Genomic DNA, 22,970 nt, shown 5'->3' on the forward strand with positions numbered 1-22,970 from the left:
AGTTGAGATCCTACTTGAAGGACAAATTAGGAAGCAGTCTGAGGTTACCAGAGGGAAGTAACTTTGAATATGTGATTACAGATACAATGATAATCAAAAGATTTATAACAAATATGTATATTAAACTGCAATAAAAGGAGAATGAGGAAACAAATGAAAAACTAAACAAAAATGGGAACAAGATTTAAATATAAAGATAAAAAAGGAAACATGGGAGAAATTATGTTCTGGAACGATGAGAAATACAATAAATACGAGGTTACGTATGATACAATATAACTGGATACACAGGCTATACATTACACCTCAAAAGTTAAATAAAAGGGACCCAACAGTATCTGATAGATGTTTTCGATGTAAAAAAGAAATGGGAACAACAATTCATGCAATCTGGACATGTGAGAAAGTAGAAAAATTTTGGGAAGATCTAAACCAAATATTAAATAAAATTACAGAAAACAATATACCAAAAAATCCAGAGATCTTCCTCCTAAGTAACATAAAAAACAAAGAATTTGGAATTGATTTGGATGGTGCACAAAAAAGATTTGTTAAGATAGCTCTAGCCGTAGCAAAAAAATGTATTATATCAACCTGGAAATTGGAAGATAATTTGAAAATACAACAATGGTATATAGAAATGAATAAATGTATTCCATTAGAAAAAATAACATATAGTTTAAGAAATAATATTGAAATATTTGAACAAATATGGGAGCCTTACATGAAACACAATCGAGAAAACCTACCGGGGACATTCACTACCTAAATTAACGAAAGGAGAAGGAAATGAAAAGAATTGACTCAGTGGAATTTCTTGTTTATTTTTATTGAATGACAACATTGTTTGACTGGTTTAATGTATCTTAGATTTTGTACTTTAAATGGATGGGGAGGGAGGTAGGGAGGGTGGGATGGGAGGAGGGAGGAGAAAATGACACTATATATTTGAAAAGGAAAATGTATGTATCATGGTCAATGTGGTTTATGGTGTGAAAAATAAAAAATTTTAAAAAAAATCCTTACTCTCGCTCTGTATTTCTTCCATCTCTGAACTCAGTTCAGATTTATTGTCAGACTTACATACATGACATCACACACAACCCTGAGACTCTTTTTCCTGTGGGCAAGGCAGAATTACCACTTATTGGCAGTGCAAAAAAAAACTGTACACTAGGTACACATGTAGACAAATAAAGAAATGTAAACAATGAACTGTACAGAACAGGGAGAAAAAAAATAAAATGCGCAAGTAAGTGGGCTTAAATGAGTCCCCGATTGAGTTTGTTGTTGAAGAGCCTGATGGTGGAGGGGGAGCAGCTGTTCCTAAACCTGGTGGTGAGAGTCTTGCAGCACCTGTATCCCTTTCCTGATGGTAGCAACAAGAACAGAGCGTGTACTGGATGATTGCTACTGCTCTCCAGTGGCAGCTTCCCCGTAGATATTTCTCGATGGTGGGGAGTGTTTTGCCTGTGATGTCCTGGTCTATATCCACTTCCTTTTGCAGGGCTTTATGCTCGGGGATGTTGGTGTCCCCATACCTCTGATGCAGCCAGTCAGCACACTTTCTACCACACATCTGTAGAAATTTACCAGGGTTTCCGATGTAATACCACATTAGCCGAGTGGTATTATTTTGGCAGGGTCAATATATACATGTTGAACATTGAAACATGCAGCTCTATCAAAATTATTTTTGACGTGTGGTCTTTGATAAATTGTTGGCAGATGTAGCTGCCAAAATGCAGACAGCAAGATCGGAAAGCAAAAGTTAAGTCATCATACAATCTTCATTGTTTGAGTATTAAATGCTGGTCAGTGTTCAAAAGGAATGAAGTAGGGTTTTCCAGTCTCAAAAGTAATTTTTCTGAAATAACTCTTGATTCATTTCTAAAAAAATTAATAGGGAAAGCACTGAGCCAAGTATTGCACTCATGTATATATTCAGATTATCTTTGCACATACCCCTTAAGCTCATTGCCAATGCACATTCCAAATTGCTTGGTGCCCGTTTCCATACACCTGCGAATCATTAATCGATAACGTGGTTCAAAAACATGAAGAGGACATGGAATAGTTGGGAAGCTCATGGTGCAGACAAAAATTGGAACATCTTCGGTGAGGCTACAAAAGAAAATAAATGTGCATTCACTTAATGTTCACTTGCTTTGTTAGTAATTTAATTGTAGGAGTATTGGGTAAAAAAGACCAGATTAACCAACATTTTATTGGGCATTCAGTGGCTGACAATATTTAGAAGTTCAGATTTACTGTCAGAGTACATACATTACTTCACATACAAGCTTGAGATTCTTTTTCCTGTGGGTGAGGCAAAATTACCACTGATTGGAAGTGCACAAACTGTACTCAATAAGATATATACACAGGAAAACAAATGAAGAAATAAAAACAAACTTGCAATACAGAGAGAGAAAAAAAAAACAACAAAGTCCAAAAGTAAGTGTCCTTAAATCAGCCTCTTATTGAGTTCATTGTTGAGGAGTCTAATGCAGAAATTCAGTTCTTATTTGCAAGTGTTAAAGTGCCATTATTATCCAACAGTGGTACAGCTTTTTTAATTTTAAAATTAAACTGAGCAAAACAAAAAAAGAGTTCTGCACCAAGCAAAAAAACGAGCAATGGAGAAACTCAGCAAGTCAGGCAGCATCTGTGGAGGGTAATGGACCATTGACATTACTGGCTGAGTTCTTTCATCTGGAGTAGTGGAGAGATAGTTGGTAAATGGTGGGAAACAGAGCGTATGTGGCAAGGGCTGTCTAACCTGTTGAGTTTCTCCAGCAGCTCATTTTTTGTTCCAGATTCTATCATCTGCGGTCACTCAAAATCAACACTAGATGGTCTCCAAGAGGAAAAAAAACTCATTGACCTGCTTTGTTTCCTTAATTCCTTTGACATCTCTCCTTCCTTATACCCTTGCCAATTTTAACGTTGAAATTTAATCCTAGAAGCAAATTCCTGAAGTATCTTCAGATCTTTACGTTGAATCTTTGGCACTTAGTGCCATTTATACTTGAACAATGAACTATTGAAAACAAACTGTACCTATATACCCTGTCCTGTTACATTTTCAATTTCCATGAATACCCAGAAAGTTGTTTTTTTTTTTAAACTGTCTCTTATTTTTCCCAAACAAAGCAGAACCCTGCAGTATCTGTAATGCATCCTTAACCTCCAACATTTCTCCTACAAAATGGAGTTCAATAGGGTGCAAAAAACCCTGAATATCTTAGATAGGCTTGCCATGACCACAATTTTTATTTCATATATATTATACAACCTAATGTTAAAATTTTACAAGATCCATGTAATTTAGTACAAGATCAATTCAGAGAATGAATTCTTTACACTCTTCAATGTACTACTCAGGAATTTTTTAGTTGGGAGGACACTCTGCTTCAGAGAGGCTTACACACCTTTATAGCACAATTTGAAGCAATTGGTAAACATACAGTTAAGTAATTTTGCTTCTTGTGCTTTGCTGCTACATTTGATCATGGCAATTCCCCTCTAAATACAACAATGAAATGATAATCTGTTGACGTCAGATATTCATTCAAGGATCCATCTGTTTTTGGCTTTTAAAGGATCCATGTTGATTGTATTTACTGATTCATATCCTTCCAAACGACAATCATTCCTGTCCCAAAATGGAAAATTTGATGCCATTGATTTTTTTTTAAGCAAACTGGGATGTACCACTCTTGGCACTACTCCAATCTCTGAACAGTCTTTGGTGAACTTGGGAGGAGAGATTTTCAACTGAATTTTTATGATTTTACAAATCTTGGTTGTATGAATTACTGTATATGCCCCAGAAATTAGTGTCAGCAAGCTATTCATGCCACTAATCTCAAGAAACTTTCCTTGTGCTTTGCATCACTGATGGAAGCTCCATCTTAAGGTATTTTTATTCATTCACTGGATGTGGACTTCTCTTTAGCCATCCCCAATTATTTTCTAACTTCAAGGAAAGAAAGGCTCACTAGCTTGTAGTCACATTGGCCAGTCTGGAAAAAAACAAGGAATTACTTTCCACAAAGGTTACAGGTTAAGAAGTGGTATGCGCTACTTAAAGTCCACGATACATTCTGTGAAACTGGGCGTTATGCGAAGTAGACATTGTGCAAACACCATATTACTGTATACACTTAGCAAAACTATATGGGATATTGAACTTACGATAAATTAAACTTTAATTTTTTAAACACTTTTAAAACTTTTATGTAAACACTTTATTAGTCTATAATCACACACAATTTAATGAAGAGGAGTAAGATCATCAAGATCACTGTTCGCAACCTCCTCATAGTGTTCCACCAAGGAGTTTTAGGTCGAATAACTTCCATTGATGAACTGTCACTCTGTAATGCCTGACGGCACTTCTTGGGGAGGGTTGACTTCTCCAGTGTTGTTTGCCTAATTTGCTCTTTCTTCCCTTCATAAATTTCTTTATATGCAGTAAACACTGCATGAGCATTCCTCTCTATGTGAAAAGCTTTCAGTTTTTGGGTCTATCTCTTCAGCAAGCTGTTATGGTCTGCAAAGAATTCGGCTAACCCCTGAACAGCAAACCTCTTCTGCATCTGTTCTTCTCCTTCTACGGTTTCCTTTTCCCTTGCCTCAATTCCAGTTACGTCCACTACGTCCCGTTCTTGCATTCTCCAATCAGGATTTCTGACTGAACTCCATTATAACCCTATTGGAACACGAAAGTATTTGCAGTCGAATGTTGCCCGATCAGACGTTAAGCGGCGCACACCTGTATTATAGATTTTACAACTATCTGTTAACCTTAACCCTCTCCATACCTTCCACATCCTTCCTCTGATGCAACCAGAACTGAATGCAATATTCCAAGTGTGGTATAACCAGAGTTTTATGGAACTGCAACATTACTTAATGACTCTTGAACTCAATCCCCTGAGTAATGAAGGCCAGCATACCATAAGCCTTCTTAACTACCCTATTAGGACTCCAAAATCCCACCCTGTTAAAAATCCTGCCATTAGCTATGAACTCTCCCTTCAAGTTTTACCATCCAAAATGCATCACTTCATACTTACCCAGATTTAACTCCATCTACCAGCTTTCCACCCAATTCTGCCTCCTTGCTATAACACCTCCAACCTTTGTGTCAGCTGCAAACTTATTGATCCATTTTCATCCAGGTCATTTATAAAAATCACAAAGTGTAGTGGTTCCAGAATAGATTCCTGTGAAACTTCACTAGTCACTGACCTCCAGGCAGAATAAGTTCCATCTAGTACTATCCTCTGCTTTCTGCAGGCAAGCCAATTCTGAATCCACACAACCAAGGTTCCATGGATCCTGTGCCTCATAACTTTTTGAATGCCTACCATGGGAACCTTGTCAAATGTATTACTAAAATCCATATACACCACATCTACCAATTTCTTTTATTACTTTCTCAAAAAACTCAATTAGGCTCATGAGGCACAGTTATCCCCTCACAAAGCCGTACTGACTACCCCTGAGAAGACTATACTTTTCCAAATGCTTATAAATCCTGTCCCCAAGACACCTCTCCAATAGTTTGCTCACACTGACACATGAATTATTGATCTTTAATTCCCAGAATTCTTTCCATTAACATTTTTAAACAAAGGGACCATATTTATCATTCTCAAATCATCCGATACCTCCACTATAGCCAAGGAGGATGCCAAGATCATTGCCAAAGCCCCAGCAATGTCTTCCCTCAGTTTCTCAGAATCAGAATTTATTATCATGAACATGTCCAAGAAATTTGTTTTGTGACAGCATTATAGAGCTATAAATTATGTTTTAAAAATAAGTAAACAGTGCTAGAAAATAGAATAAAGTGAGGTAGTGCCTGTGGTTCAATGTCTATTCAGAAATCTGACGACAGAGGGGAAAAAGCTTGTGCCACTGGGTTGTCGTCTTCCTCATTGTTGCAATGAGAGGATGCCCTGGGTGGTGAAGGTCCTAGAAGATAGAGGGTGCTTTCTTAAGACACCAGCTCTTAAATGTCCTAAATGGAGTGAAGACTGATGCCCATGATGTCACTGGCCAAGTTAATAACACTGGAGATTTTTTTCCTCTCCTGTGCATTGGCAATTCCACATCAGACGGAGATGCGAACAGTCAAAATGCTCTCCACAATACACCCCATACCTGTAGAAATTTTCAAGTCTTTGGTGACATAACCAAATCTCCTTACGAAACATAACCTGCTGGCAAAACTACTTCATGATTGTATTGATGTGGAGGTTTCAGAACAGATCCTCAGAGATAATGACACCTAGGAATTTTAAGTTCTCCACTGCTGACCTCTCTATGAGAACTGATTTGTGTTCTCCTGATTTCCTCTTGAAGTCCACAACTACTTGATTTTGTTAACATTAAGTGCAAGGTTGTTGTGACACCACTCAACTAGCTGATCTATCTCCCTTTTGTACGCTTCCTCATTGTCATCAGTGATATTGCTGTCGACCATGGTATCCTTGTCAAATTTGTGAAAGGCATTTGAATTTTGTCTAGCCACACAGTCATGGGTATAGATTGAGTAGAGCAGTAGGTTAAGCATGCATCCTTGAGGGAAATCTGTGTTGATTATCAGTGATGAGACAATGTTGTTTGCAATTCGTACTGACAGTGGTTTTCCAATGAGGAAGTCAAGGATCCAGTTGCAGGGGCCCGTAATGAGGGAATGATGGTGTTGAAGGCTGAGCTGTAGTTGATGAAGAGTAACCAGGTGTATGTGTTGCTGTTGTCTAGGTGATTCAAAGCTGAGTGGAGTGTCAGTGATACTGCATCTGCTGTGAAGCGATTCTGATGGTAGGTGTATTGCAGTAGGACCAGATCTTTACTTAGGTACGTATTAATTCTGGTCATGATCAACCTCTCGAAGCATTTCATCTCAGTAGATGTGAGGGCTACTGGACAATAGTCATTGAGACAACTCCCTCTGCTCTTCATGGGCACCATGATGCCCTTTTGAAGCAGGTGGGAACCTTGAAATGTAGTAACCTGGGGTATATCTTGATCAATCCTGATATTTTCAAGAAGATCCAGCACTTCCTCTTAACCTCAACATGCTCCAGCACACAAATTTGTTCTATCCTGACTTCATACTGTTCAGGGTCCCTCTCTCTGGTGAATACTGAATTAAAGTATTCACTTAGCATCTCCCTTACCACCTCTGCCTCTAGGCACATGTTGCTTCTTTTATCTTTAACCAGCCCATCTTTCAGTCTCATCATCTTTCTATTCTTGGAGTATGTATAGCATTCTTGGTCTCCCTTCTACCTCTCCTATCTTTAGTTCCTTCCTGGCCACCATACAATTCTCATGAGCCCTTCCTAAACCTTCTGCATGCTTCCTTCTTCCACTTAACCAGCTGCCTTACCTCTTTTGTCAACCACAGTTTCCTTATCCTACCATCTTTTCCCTGTCTCAGATAAACCGACCCAGAGCCCTGCACAAGTGGTCCCTAAACATACTCCACATTTCTTCTGAGAGTTCCCCTCAAGAACATCTGTTTCTAATTCACTCTCCCCAGTTCCTGCCTAAATCGCATCCCAAATTAAACACTTTTCCATTCTGTCTATTCCTATCCTTGTCCATTGCTATGCTAAAGGTCAAGGAGTTGTGGTCACTTTCACCTAAATGCTCCCCTACAGAGAGGTCTATTGACCAAGTTCATTATCCAGTACTAAATCCAGTATGGCCTCTGCTCTAATCAACTTGTCCACATCTTAGACAGACTTGACAATTCTGCCCCATCTATCCCTCTTGCAGTAAGGAGGTGCCAGTCAATATGTGGGAAGTTGAAATCTTCCATAACAACGACCCTGTTATTTGTGCACCATTTCAAAATCTGCTTCTCAAGTGTCCTGAGGGGTATTTGGGGGCCTATATACTACTCCCAATGCAGTGATTGCCTCCTTCCTGTTTCTGATTCTCCCCAAGTGTTTCCTCCAGATGCTCCGGTTTCCTCATACATTCCACAGCCATACGGCTTTAGAAAGTAGATTGGTCACGTGGGTGTATTTGGAAGGTGCATGCTCATGAGTCGGAAGCGCTCATTATCGTGCTGTATCCTTAAAATTATAAAATTTAAGTTATAAAATTCACAATGGTCATTGCCTCGATGGGGTAAACTCACTATTAAACTTTTTGCAAGCGGTTCTGTAGAGTTAAGCAGAAAACTCAAAAAATTACTGAATTTGTTAACTAATGGAACATTTCCTAGAATCTCTACTGTTACCGCTGGAATGTTTTTCAAGATAATATTTTTATTTTTAAATCCACCTACAAGGGAAAGAAAAATAAAATACACATCTGATCTAATATTCCAAGCCATGTATTAAATTTCACGTACTTGGACAGCTCTTTCATTTCTTCTTCATGAAATTTCTTTCTCTCTTTTAATTCATCAGGCAAGTACCGAGCAATCAGTTCTTCTATTAAGAGTGTCTTACAAAAAGTCCTCGTTATCAAATACTGTAACAGAAAAAAAACTTAACATTAAGTCTAAATAAATAAAGATATGCTTACTGTAAAAATGTTACACAAAAATCACCTCAATAAATAAGAAAATTCCAAAAGGCTTTTAGTACTGGAGGTGATTGTTGAAATAGTTTAAAATTAGGAGATACAATTTTGATCTTCAATAAATCAGATGGCAATTTCGCACAAAAACCTGTCAACTTTCCAGTTAATTTTTAATGAAGATTGACATTTAAGAGATGAGGTTTCAGATAAAATTCACTTCTATTTCTCATCTTCACAATACTTTTCAACTATCTTGCAAACTAGAACTGTCCAAATATATAAAGGGCTTCAAGGTCATGTGATCAAGACTAATTTATATATCTACTCCATACATTTCTACAGTGGAAAAGGTCAATGGTAAATGAGGGAAGTCTTAAGGAGCATCATAAAACTGGAAAAGGAATGCAAAGAACACTACAGCGCAGGACAGACCCTTCAGCCCTTGATGTTGGGCTGACCATTCCATTCCTTAAGAAAATCTACTAAATCCTCCTACCCAATTACTCTCTATTTGTCTTCCATCCATGTGCCTGTCTATGAGTCTCTTAAATGCCCCCAATGTTTCAGCATTCAACACCATTCCCTTATTTCCCATAGCAAACTGTGTATATCGCATCCAGCCCCGGGGACCTATCAATTTTAATGTTTTTAAAAAGATACACTTCCTCTTCCTTAATCTCAACATCGTCCAGCACATAAGCCTGTTCTATTTCAACCTTATCCTGACCAAGGTCCTTTTCTCTTGTGAATACTGAAACAAAGTATTCATTTTGGACCTCCTCAACCTTCTCTGCCTCCAGGCACTTGTTGCCTTCTTTATCCTTTAGTGGCCCCACCTTCATTCTTGTCACTCTTCTGTTCTTCACAGAAGCATAGAATGTTTTCCTTAATCCCCCTTTGAGCTCTCCCAAATCCTTTCTTAAGCTCCTTCCTGATTACCATATATTTCTCATGACCTCTTCCTGTTTTCTGCTTCTAGTATCTAATGTATGCTTCCTTCTGGAAACCAAAGTACAGCATCTTAGCTTTAAGGCACTGCCAGTGTTGGCAGTGACGTCACTAGGGTTGGTGTCACCCAGTGCAGTAACTCATAGTTTCACCCCCAGGAGCGTATCTATGGAAAATAGTGCCTATGGCAGGGGTAGCCAACCTCTCGTGAGAGCAGGCCTTGGTGGCCACCATGTTGTATTTGGCTTCATCTTTTTAATAAGTCAAGAGCAAATGGGTGGAAGGAATGGAGAAGAAAAAGTCTGTTCTTTATATGTCCGGGGTGGGAGGGAGGGAGGGGTTGCGGCACCTCTGACTGGAGCACGTTAGAAGGTTCGAAAAGTAAATTAGCATAGAATTTTATCCTTGTAGGTATTTTGATACATGAAAGCTGGGCTTACAAAAAATGCTTTTGTTGTTATAGCTAACTACAGTGATTTTTGAAATAAAAAGTAATAAACCTGCTGAAATACTGCACAAAAATTTTATAGACAGTCATTTTGGATTCACCTCCTCTGATGGTGTCACCCAGTGCAGTCCGCACCCCCTAGTGATGCCAGTGAATGTTAGAACAATTAAATTTAGAGATAATCAAGAGGCCAGAATTAAAGAAGAAGCCTCCCTTATCAACTCTGTCTTGCACTTCCCACTGCTTCAGGAAAACAGCCAAATTATTTAATCGGTTGATTTGACTGGCCAGTGCACAAAATAGTGTTTTTTAATGCATCTCCTTACACATGACAAATTCTGAAAATACAAAGAAATGACAACAAAAAATATTCTAAAGGACTGGGAAGGTCAGAGATTGGACACACCCATACAAGGATCTGAAACCAAGGAGAGAAGCTTAAAACTGAGATGTGGCTTAACAATGTTGGTCTCCAACCATCAAAGATAGGTGAGCAGATCTTGGAGAGTTTGGTCATGGGTGTAGCAGAAGATAAAATTCTTGAACTCCTTATTATAATTAATAAACCACAACCAGTAGAATGCAATCTGGTTTCTATCAAAATACAAGTATCATTGAATTTTGGTCACTCACCTCAGCTACATTTTCTTTACAAAGTGGACATCTGGAATTATGATCCAGACAGCGTTCTAAACACCTCAAACAGAATGTGTGCCCACAGGAAGTGGTGATAGGTTCAAAGAACAACCTGGAGGGTGGGGAGAAAAAAAAAAGCAAACTTCATGCAAGTACAAGCACCTCTGTTTCATAAATGCTCAGAAATTTCAGATATCGAAGTGGCATCATTTTCTGAAATCCCTTGAGAGCAGTATGTTGTGCAGTATCCTGGCCATTTACACAACAAAACAAAAATGCTTGAATATTCAGACCGTATAGACAACAGAATCTCTAAACTAAAAATATACATTCTCAATAGGTTCACTTCAAGGTTTAAGATCGTGAAATGAAAAGATGGATAAAAGATTAACTGAAAATTATGTCATGGCTTCTGCATACTGTGTTCCCATTAGTTCTAAATTCTCATGATTGAAATCCATACGTGTTTCCTAAAATATGGAATCTATCAGTAATTAAATGGCGAATGACACTGATTTATGAGAAACTATCATTACTTAAAGGCCACAGATTATTAGATGGAGAAGCACAAGAACTGTAGGATGCTGGAATCTTGAGTAATAATGAGAAAAGTGAAGCACTCAAAAGGTCAGGTGGTATCAAACTGCCCGAACTTCTTATTATTAGATGGAATTCAATAAATTGGAGAAACGGTCCCAGATTTGGCATTTGGCCTTAAATTGATCCACATATCTTGGGCTATGAAATATAATCTATATCCAGCTCAGTTGAAAGTAACAAAGGAAGAAAGAATTACGAATTTGGATCACATTTTTAGATCCCTTGGCACAAAACAAAGAGAACCATCACAATCTCAATTGACCACTTACAGCTTCCCACACCCAAGTCAAGAAGAGTCTGCAGGATTAGACAACATGGATGATCCTTTGGATTAGAGCATCAAGTGAAAAACAACACAAGAGATTTTTAATTCTTAATGAAATTTATTATTATTTTCAAGGCTCAATTTAATTTTTAAATGTAAATTTAGACAAACATACAGCACAGTAATAGGCCCTTTCAAGCCTGTGCCGTCCAATTACGCCCAATTGACCTCCACCCCCAGGATGTTTCGAAGGGTGGAAGGAAACAAGAGCACCCAGAGGAAACCCACACAGACATTGGGAGAATATAAAAACTCTTTACAGACAGTACAGGATTCGAACCCTAGTTGCTGGCGCTGTAACAGCATTGAGCTAACTACTACAGTAACCATGCTGCCCTACTAATTTTATTTCCAATTCCTAGTTGCCTGCTTTAAAAATGTGACAGCTGCATTCTTGAACTGCAGTTGTCCTTCATGAAGATGGAACAGAAGAGACAGGCTCTTCAGCCCGTATGTCTGTGCCAAACACGACACCAAATTAAACTTAAACTTTGCTGCTTGCATTTAAAATTTTTCAAGTGAGTGAAAGATTTAAAATTACACCAGGAATTTTCATTTTTGTGCATATCAAAAAGCTAATTTCTCATTAATTCAATGTCCAGATTTGGAAAAGATTTGAAATGTAAGTACCTCATACAAAGAGAACATTCAAAGTCAGATGGATCCACAAGCTTATTGGAAAGTTCCACTGGTGGGCTAAACTCGTTAAATGTCAATGACGCAAATTTATCTGAGAGAAAAGAACAGCTTTTTAAATGAAAAAAATACACAGAACAAGTACAATCGTTTTCTCCTAGAGGTACAGGTTAAACTTGATGGTAAGATTACAGGTAAGATTAAATAATGATCAGGGGTAGCTAAAACATCAGTTTAATTTAGATAATGAAAAATTTGATTATGAAAAAAAATTGCATTGTTCATGTATTTAGTGTCTACTGCACTTGAATTGTTATGTTTATATCATACTATAGTATAACAATTACTTACCATTCATCAGTGAGAATTGAGGTGGGGGGGGTAAATAGTACTGAAAATTTCAATTTATTTAAAAATCCAAATATCAAACCTTTTTTAGCCATTTTGCTGAGCATTTTGAAGCTTCCACAGAACTCTGTCTCACTGGATAGCTTTCTCTTTTGGCTGTTGTCAATTGAGCTAGAGAGTGCTGTTGCCTCAACTGGCAGAAAGTTTTCATTATTGGAATTTTTCAGTGTTTGATTTGATTCATTTGGTTCCTGGGTTACAATTTTGTTCATTTTCATCAAAGACTGGCAAAGAGAAAAAGAATACACTTCACACAGTGACATTCCTCACGTTCACATAACTGAGTTAACAAGTTGATTTCCAAACAAAAATCAAGACTCTTTTGCATATTATTCATTGACAAAACAATTCTCCTTCTCAAGATTTTCTAAGTATAATAGAATCTCTATACTTGGGTTTTATCTCCACTCTCAAAGTCCATGATTTTATCCGCTAGTCATTGTACAAGCTATCACATGCTCAATTTGGTCAGCAGGTACACTGTTGCATCTTCCCCCACCCCCCTCAATTATGCAACATTTAGTTTCCCATTTGTAATTAAGAAGTGAAACTGGGAGGGTCACTATTAGTGTGAACCAAGGATATGAACTTGAATAGCCACAGTAATCAAGATCCAGTTTATTGGTTTGCTCTGAACTTAATGTGTTTGTCTTGCACTTAAACAAAATGCTTAACACATTTTAAGGTATTATATACCTCAAAAGGTTCAGCAGCTGTACGATCTTTGACAAAAGTTGCAGAACTAAAAGTGCTGAGAAAGGTCGGCTTGGGTCTGATTGAAGAAGACTGCACTCGCACATTGGTTAGTAGAGCATCCTCCATATTTTCCACAACAGGTGCAAAAATATCACACAAGATCTACAAGGAAATGAAAACAAATATCTCACAAATTATAAAATGAACCTCAATGAACAAGTAAACACGTCAAAGCTTTTGGATATGAGTCATTCATCTATTTATCAAATGATTATGATTTGTCCACTGATGATGCTATAGCCTTATACACTCCACTCTATCCTGACCCACCTAGAGAATGATGGCTCATTTGCCAGGCTACTGTTCATCAACTTCATCTCAGCGTTTAATACGACCATTCTCCAGAGGCTGGTGGAGAAGCTGTCCTCAATGGGACTCAACACCCCTCTCTGTTTTTGGATTCTGGACATCCTAACAGAAAGTCCGCAGTCTGCCCAGGTTGGTAACAGAACGTTGAGGACCATCACACTGAGTACAGGTGCACCACAGGGCTGTGAGCACAGCCCTTTCCTGTTCACGACACTGACCCACAATTGCATTGCCAGATCCAGCTCCAACAGACTCATCAAGTTTGAAGATGGCACAACAGTCGTTGGCCTCATCAGCAACAATGATGAGTCCCATTACAGAGAAGAGGTGGAAAATCTCATGATATGGTGCGAGAATAACAACCTGAGTCTCAACATGGTCAAGTTGAAGGAGATGATCAAGGACATCAGGAGGACTAGGAATGACCAACCTCCACCACACATCAATAGCTCAGTAGTTGAGTAGAAAGCACCAAGTTCCTTAGATTCCACTTAACTAGTAACCTATTGTGGACAAACAACCCATCATTTGTCAGGAAGGTGCAACAGCAACTGCACTTCTGGAGAAGACTGAAATAGGCAAGACTACTGGCCACTATCTTGTCAACCTTCTACAGGAGCTCAATCGAGAACGTCCTGGCCAGCTGCATCACAGTGTGGCACAGTTGCTGTAGATAATTAGACCGTAAGAATGACAGAGAGGATCACTGGGGCTTCTCTCCCCTCATCGATGTGATCTATTCAGATCATTGTCTGATGAAGGCACGCAAAATCATTGAGGACCCCTTCTACCCTGCACACAGCATCTTTCCGCTACTCCCGCCAGGAAAGAGATACAGGACTATCGGCGGGCAATGAGAATGCTGAACAACCAAAGGAGCTGCTCACTCTAACCATCCAAGACTCTAATATTTACTAAACAATATTTATTTATTTTTTATATACATGTTACATCTGGTTGTGTATCTGCATGACTGTACCGAGGACCGAAAAATGCTGTTTCATTGGGTTGAAAAAGTTTGCATGTAGCCATTCAAGAACATAATTTGGCGGAAAGGCATGGTCACAAATAAATTACCTTTTGTGCTTTTAGTTTTACAGCTTTCCAGTCTGGTCTCAGAGCAATGCAGTATAGATATTCTTTTAAAGCTTCTTCAATTCTACTCATTTGGGCAAGAGCTTCAGCTTTCCAAAAATGCCCCTATCATGAAAATAGATACAGAACAAAAAATATGTTGTGAATATTGCTAACCCAACCTTTCAAAAATACAAGTTTTGCATCATTACAGAACACAATGCCTACCTTTTTCTTCAGAGGTTTAAGTGTACATGCTACATCTCCATCACAAAGTGCTTCTTCATATTTTCCAAGCATTACATGAAGCTCTGCACGTTTACATAGTATCAAGTAGTCATGGGGCACTGAGGAAATAAATAAAGAATAAAATTCACTTACAAAAATTAGTTCAGTATTAATATTAAATATGCTCAACAATATCATCTTATTATTCTGACAAAGATTTGCCATCAGCAGATATTGCCCATTGTGCCTTACAGTCAGAGAAAGACAGTCCCCTTAGAGTCATTGGGAGTCTATGCATTTGCCTCCAGTGCCACTGCAGCCACACAGCCTTTAGTCCAGTGGTTCTCAACCTTTAAGTAATCCCTATGTCATCGGTGCTCTGTGATTAGTAAGGGATTGCTTAAGGTGGTATGTGAGTGGGAAGGGAAGGTTAAAAATCACTGTTCTAGATCCAATTGTTACTGAAATATTTTGTTTGAGAAAAATTGTCATTGGCCAATTTCCTTTGGAGTTATGAAACAGTACACATAATGAGTCAATCAGGTAGGATTAAAACAGTGATTTTCAAACCTTTCTTTCCACCCACATACCACCTTAAGCAATCCCTTACTAATCACAGAGCATCTATGGCATAGGGAATACTTAAAGTGGTATGTGAGTGGAAAGAAAAAGGTTGAAAACCACTGCTTTAGTCCAAACCATCAGCATCCTGAGCTTCAGGTGCAAACCTCCAACAAGATCAGGAACCCTCCAGCACCCTCTCACATTCCTGTTCCAATACCTGGTACCCCTTCAGCCAGTCTTAAGCAATCTGCAGCATGATACGAGTCCCTTGACCCCAGTCACCAGCAGCCCGCCACCTGCTCGAGTTCCTTGCCTCGAGTCACCAACAGCTCGCCGTGAATTTGATCGGAGATATTTCAGTCCCTGCTACCAGGTAGGCAACATACCATCCAGGATACTTGGCCTTTTCCACAGAACCTCTTATCTGTCCCCCTAACTATAGAAACCCCTATCACTACAGCTCACTTTTTCTGTTCCCTTCCCTTCTTAGCCACAGGACCAGACTCTGTGCCAGAGACCTGATCACTGTGGCTTGTCCCTGGTAGGTTGTTTCCACCCCCCCCCCCCAATAATATCCAAAATAGTATACCTGCACTGACTCTCTGTTCCCCTTCCCTCTCCTGTCACCCATCTACCCTCCTCCTGCCTCCTAGGTGTGACAGTGTCCTTGTAACTCTTATCTATCATCCCCATTGCCTCCCAAATAATCCTGAGTTCATCCAACTCCAGCTCCAATTCCTTAATTCAGTTTGTCAAGAGCTGCAGCTGGATGCACCTCTCGCAGATGGAAGTCGTCAGGGATACTGCTGGTTTCCCTGACAACTCACGTTCCCCTGACTTGGCTGCCACTCCCACTGTTTAATCACAAAAGGAATGGAAGATATGATATCTAAAACCTCCCCTTACCTATGTCTAACTGCTGAACCTTTTTGTTCCTTAAATAATGTGGCCCTTTCTTACTTCAACTTCTACTATCCCTTACCTCTTATTTGTTCTCATCGAAACCTGTTGAGCCAAAGCCTTACCACTCTGACTCAGCCCTCTCTGACAATGACTGCTTTATGATACAGATTCTCACTTTTATTGTGATACACAGCTTCTTCTTCCAATCAGCCATTGGCAATCCATGTTCCCGATCCAACCCTAACACTATCTGGAAGCCTTCAGCACCCAAGGCCCTTTGGAAGCCCTTCTTTGCCCTCAACACCCTCTTGAATTCTGGCTCTGATATTCAATTCCTAGTTTCCAGCAGCCTGAAGCCTGCATAGGTCCATCAGCCATCAAGCCCCTCACTGGTCTGTCACAGTCCTCTAGGGTCGTCTCCTCTGCTTTTCCTTCTCTACTGGGGTGTTCTCCCCATTTCAGGAATCTTGTGCCAGTCCACAGCAAATTTATCAATCAACAAGGCAATCAAGTCAAGTTTCAGAACAAGTGAAGATGAATATTGTACGCAAATAAGATTGAATTGACAAATCAAGGTCCACATTGTCTAAAATTGAGAAGGCATGAATTAGGTTTCCTCTTTGCATGGAATTCTAATCACTAAGCCACAAGGAATTTGCTCGATTCCAAACATAATTAATCCTGCTTTTGCTATTTTTCAATCTTCTTCAGCATGACGCTGAAACAAGCCATGAAAGACCTCAACAATGAAGACGCTGTTTACATCCGGTACCGTACGGATGGCAGTCTCTTCAATCTGAGGCGCCTGCAAGCTCACACCAAGACACAAGAGCAACTTGTCCGTGAACTACTCTTTGCAGACGATGCAGTTTTAGTTGCCCATTCAGAGCCAGCTCTTCAGCGCTTGACGTCCTGTTTTGCGGAAACTGCCAAAATGTTTGGCCTGGAAGTCAGCCTGAAGAAAACTGAGATCCTCCATCAGCCAGCTCCCCACCATGACTACCAGCCCCCCCACATCTCCATCTGGCACACAAAACTCAAAACAGTCAACCAGTTTATCTATCTTGGCTGCACCATTTCATCGGATGCAAGGATCGACAACGAGATAGACAACAGACTCACCAAGGCAAATAGCGCCTTTGGAAGACTACATAAAAGAGACTGGAATAACACCCAACTGAAAAACCTCACAAAGATTAGCGTATACAGAGCCATTGTCATACCCACACTCCTGTTCGGCTCCGAATCATGGGTCCTCTACCGGCATCACCTACGGCTCCTAGAACACTTCCACCAGCGTTGTCTCCGCTCCATCCTCAACATTCATTGGAGCGACTTCATCCCTAACATCGAAGTACTCGAGATGGCAGAAGCTGACAGCATCGAATCCACGCTGCTGAAGATCCAACTGCGCTGGGTATGTCACGTCTCCAGAATGGAGGACCATCGCCTTCCCAAGATCGTGTTATATGGCGAGCTCTCCACTGGCCACCGTGAGAGGTGCACCAAAGAAGAGGTACAAAGACTGCCTAAAGAAATCTCTTGGTGCCTGCCACATTGACCACCACCAGTGGGCTGATATCGCCTCAAACCGTGCATCTTGGCGCCTCACAGTTCGGCAGGCAGCAACCTCCTTTGAAGAAGACCGCAGAGCCCACCTCACTAACAAAAGACAAAGGAGGAAAAACCCAACACCCAACCCCAACCAACCAATTTTCCCCTGCAACTGTGTCTGCCTGTCCCGCATCGGTCTTGTCAGCCACAATCGAGCCTGCAGCTGACGTGGACATTACCCCTCCATAAATCTTCGTCCGCGAAGCCAAGCCAAAGGAGAAGACAACTAAGGAAACATCAACTTTAAACTTTTATTCCACTGCTAATTTCAAAGGAGATGCAAAAAGACATCTTTACCAACTGTTGTTAATTTTGCTGAATATGCTCTTAAGTATTAAACCTCTCAGTTTCTGTTTCTATTTCCATTTTATAATATTACCATGAAAATACATTCATTCATGCTCAGTAAAGATGCTGGGCATTAAGGCAAAGAAAACTGCAAACTCAGTTTAATTTTAACAAAACGCCTTTTCTAAATGGTAATTGTCCAATATGGAATTCTCAGAGAGTAAAATAAGGGTTTAGATGTTACAGATGCATGGGATCCATGATGAATTGATAGTTCAGATTTGGAATTGGTTGGCTAATAGAAGACAGAGGATTGCTCTGGAAGGGTGACATTCTATCTGAAGGCTTGTGACCAGTGGAATACTGTCTGGATTAGTGTTATTTGTGATATACAGAAATTACATGGTTGAACAAATAGGGTTAGTAAGATTAAAGATAACACAAAGGTTGGTGAAGTTGTGGACAGTGTGGAGAACTATCAAAGAATATAGAAGGATATAGATCAGTTACACATATGGGCAGGGAAATAGCAAATGAAATTTAATGTGGACAAGAGAGACGTGTTGCTCTTTGGGAGGTCAAATGTAAGGTGAACCTCTACAATTAACAGCAGGACTATTAAAAGCATTGATGTGCAGTGGAATCTGGGGGGGGGTTTCAGGTCCATAGATCCTTGAAATTAGCAATGCAAATAGATAGGGTGCTAAAGTAGGCATATGGAATCCTTGGGTTCATTGGATAGTGCCTTGAGCATATAAATAAGGAGGTTATGTTTCAGCTACATAAAACTTTGGTTACGTTGAACTTGAGAGTATTGGATGCAAGGATGTGGATACCTGGAAAAGAGTTCAGAAGATATTTACCAGAATATTACCTGGATTAGAGGGCATAAGCTACGAAGAGAGGTTGGGCAAACTTAGGTTGCTTTCTCTAGAGCACAGCTGAAGGGCTCTTGGAACAGTTGCCAGGAGTGGTGGAGTTTAGATAAACACATGAGTAAGCAAGGAACAGAGGATACACATCAAACACAAGCAATAAAGTTTTAAACCTGGGCATCACATTCAGCACAGATATATTAGCCAAAGCGACTGTTCCTGCAGTTAATGGTTTATATTCAAGGCAAAGCATTTCACAGAACAATTTGCAGCTAAATTTTTTTTAAATGTCTTGCTCTTTGCACAGTTGCAGTTTTTGGTGAAATTAGTAATGTTATTTTGGATTTAAAAACGTAGATATTAAATATCTACATTTTTAAAAATTTAATTGTGATAGAGCAAAATGCCCCATGTAACTTAACAGACTACAATTAAATAAAAAAAATTGACAAGTCTTACAAAAATCAGCAATGGTGCAGAACAAGGAAAGAGAAAAGTTCAGATACTAATAATCTTCATAATGGGGCAGATCAAAATTTGCAAATTATATCAAAATAATACAATCCATTAACAAGAACACAAAACAATTTAATGGCCAATTAACATCTAGGGATAATCATAGTTTAAAAAAAAACTTTTCCATGCTATCAACAGCTTTGCTATTGGCTTTAAAACCTAACCAAACATGTTTTTAAGAATAAACTTCTCATAATTACCACTTATTTTGCTTTACACCACTTTTTCTTTCCACTCACATACCACTTTAAGTAATTCCAATGCTCTCAACTCAATTGTTACTGAAATATTTTGCTTGAGAAAAATTGTCATTGGCCCATTTCCTTTGGAGTTATGAAATGATGCACATAATAAGTCAATTAGGTACAATTAGAACAGTGGTTTTCAAACTTTTTCTTTCCATTCACCTTAAGTCGTCCCTTACTAATCACAGAGCACTAGGGTTGCCTGTCTTGGGTAAACTTATACCTCTCATTTTGTTCATTTTAGATTGGTCACAGTGTTTGAGCTACCGAAAGAAAATAGAGACACACACACCGAGAGCAGTTCAGTTTATACAAGTCTTTATTACTAAATCTAAAGCTGAATTCGCACTACAATATGCAAGCCCTTCCCAATTATACTTATCAACACCTGGACTGGTCCCAATTGCCGAAGCGAGGCAACGACTGCACACTTGTAGTAGGTTGTCGGGGCGCCGGTAGCAGCTTCTCTACCTCCCTCGACCGGGACGTTAGCTGGACTCTTGAAGTTCTTCTTGCTGAGAGATGTAGCCACCTCTTCCAGAGTTTCTCCCTCCAGCAGTGGGACCAGGGCTTATATTACCCAAAAGTTGTTTACTTCAAATCCTATCTCTTTGAACAAATGGTTTAATTATCTTCAAAGTCTCCTGACAGTCTGCGACCAACAAAAGAAAACTGGATCTCTGGGCCTCATAAGTGTAAACTAGATATGTCTTCCTATTCAACTGCATCCTGGGCCCCATGGTGGAATTTAGATGTGTGTACTAAATATGCTGCCTGGGCCTCATTGTGTAAACCAGATGTGTCTACTAATTCTAAAAAAACAGGCAAGTTCTCAGCCTTGCAAAAGCAAAGACTGCAAAAGTAAGAAACACAGTTTAAATCTTCCATTACAGTGCCCAACTTTTTAACTTTTACTTTAGACATACAGCACGGTAACAGGCCATTTTGACCCACGGTTACGTACCAGGGGGTGTAGGCTGATTGGGCAGCACAGACTCGTGGTCCAAAATGGCCTGTTACAATGCTGTTTGCCTAAATTAAAAATTAAAAGGTTGGCCACCCCTGACCTATGACATTGGGATTACTTAAGGTGGTATTTGAATGGAAAGAAAAAGTTTGAAAACCACTGCTTTACACTATCATGCTTCTCAAAGACTCTTACTTCCCATCCAATCAAAAACCTTTCCTCTGTTTTTCTCCCTAATTTACAATCAGTTTTAGCAAAACATCACGTGTGCTATATTGCACAGAGTATACACAGTATACAAAGACATGACAGAGTTTGTATGACCCTGTCTCCGGACTTTTAAATCAATTCGTTTAGAATGCAAATTCAGAACAAACAAGCTACCAAATCCTATTTCACGACTATTGTGCCTAGGGATAAATAGTTTTCTGTTCAATATTTGTGAATAAAATTCACAATAATCTGAGAAAACACTTTGGTTTTAAACAACAGAAGGCAAGCAAATTCATACTTCAGAACAAAATCATAGCAAATCCATCTGCAATAGCTCACCTCATATAGACTCCTTGGTTTCAGGAGGATGACAGATGATCTCAGAGGTATAGAAAATCATGAAAGGAACAAATCAGTTGAACAGAGAGAGTCTTTTGCTCAGAGTAGAGGTCAAGATTTAAGGTGGGGGGGGGGAAGAGAAGAGATTTAAAAGGAAACTGAGTGGTAATTTTATTTTATACACACAAAGGGCAGAGGGTGAATGGAATGGACTGCTGAAGGAGGTAGTTGAGACAGGATCATGGATAGGCTGTGTTTATATAAATGTCATTAAAACATTGCCCTGATAATACTGCAAGAAGTAGCTTGGGACATTTTCCACAGGTAAAGATGCTGTATAAATGTACATTTTAAATTATTTTACAGTCAAAATGCAGGGCAAAAAATATTTCTCAATTGGAATTTTAAACTTAAGGACTACCCAGTACAAAAACATAATTGTTCAAAGTCTAGACATACTTGCATCAAATGAAAACCTGTAACTCTTGCTCAAGCTAAAATATTTCAAATTGGCAAATTCCTTTTCCCTCTCCTGTAATGTAGATCCAAATAATATATGCAAATATGCTAGATGATCAGTGTCATTTTAAATTCTAGTTCAAAGACTTCAAATATGTGTGGGCAGCAAAAGCTACCAGTAATTCAACGTGGTTTATAAGAATACCTGTAAATTTTTAAAATTTACTCTCAAATGCATTCAACTAGGTTCTGTACAAACTTTTTCATAAATATGTGCCTATACGGAATTGGAGACAAGCCTTGAACAGAAAATGAATATGGATCCAATGATTGAAGATAACCTTGATAAACGTTGAAGCTTAGTTAATTTAAAATATTAATGTACCGATATGTAATTTTGTCAGGGCAAAAAGACATGGATAGAGTTATATGCATGACCTAATTAAACTGGTAAAACAGGATCCAAGATCTAAATAATTTAGTTCTGTTCTTGTAAGTTAATACTGCACAAAACTAATTACAGAGGCAGAAAATTATTTTTGTGAAGAAAAAAAGTCACCACTTGGTCCAAAACTAGTTATGTAATACCTTTCAACTTAAAACGTACATTCCTGGAGAAAAATAATATTCTGATTTTAAATCTTAAATTACTTTAAAGCAGTGGACCTCATATTCCTGTTATTCCAACCACCATCTGAAGATTTTTTGTTTTCAGTGGAAACAATATAAATGTCTAAAAAGAATTGCATTTATAAACCCTGAAAGATTGAAAGTCAATGTAACAAATAGTCTTAACCCACCCCCAACAATGTAAAGAAAAAAATTTAATTTGCCAATCACATTTCAGGACATTTTTCAACCAATTATTTTTGAAACAGTCAACAAGTTCCCACAAACAACAATATGATAGAGTTTTTAGTTTTTATACATGTAAATTGAGAAATAAATATTGTCCAAAACAGAATTGTTGGGAGAATTTCCTGGCTAGCAGTGCCATGTGATCTTTTATATGAACCGAGGGAACAAATGGGCTCTAATGCTCAGCAGGAATGGAACTAGA

General features: G+C 38.9%; 1 protein-coding gene across 4 annotated transcripts in view; it reads right to left on the reverse strand.

Annotated features, from left to right (window-relative positions):
* The window catches only part of LOC138739277 (LON peptidase N-terminal domain and RING finger protein 2-like), a 40,431-nt gene that overhangs the window by 14,840 nt on the left and 2,621 nt on the right, over window positions 1-22,970 (reverse strand). For 2 of the 4 annotated variants that reach the window (XM_069891018.1, XM_069891019.1), the window contains exons 2-9: window positions 14,928-15,046; window positions 14,703-14,825; window positions 13,257-13,418; window positions 12,583-12,784; window positions 12,147-12,246; window positions 10,589-10,703; window positions 8,387-8,508; window positions 1,966-2,124 (exon numbers count right to left, since the gene is read on the reverse strand). In XM_069891018.1, the coding sequence (XP_069747119.1) occupies window positions 1,966-2,124; window positions 8,387-8,508; window positions 10,589-10,703; window positions 12,147-12,246; window positions 12,583-12,784; window positions 13,257-13,418; window positions 14,703-14,825; window positions 14,928-15,046 (1,102 nt within the window). The remainder of the gene's footprint in view (window positions 1-1,965; window positions 2,125-8,386; window positions 8,509-10,588; window positions 10,704-12,146; window positions 12,247-12,582; window positions 12,785-13,256; window positions 13,419-14,702; window positions 14,826-14,927; window positions 15,047-22,970) is intronic. The other 2 variants (XM_069891020.1, XM_069891021.1) reach the window with 2 other exon arrangements.

This window comes from Narcine bancroftii, chromosome 7 (assembly GCF_036971445.1).
Source record: "Narcine bancroftii isolate sNarBan1 chromosome 7, sNarBan1.hap1, whole genome shotgun sequence".
NCBI classification, from domain to species: Eukaryota; Metazoa; Chordata; class Chondrichthyes; order Torpediniformes; family Narcinidae; genus Narcine; species Narcine bancroftii.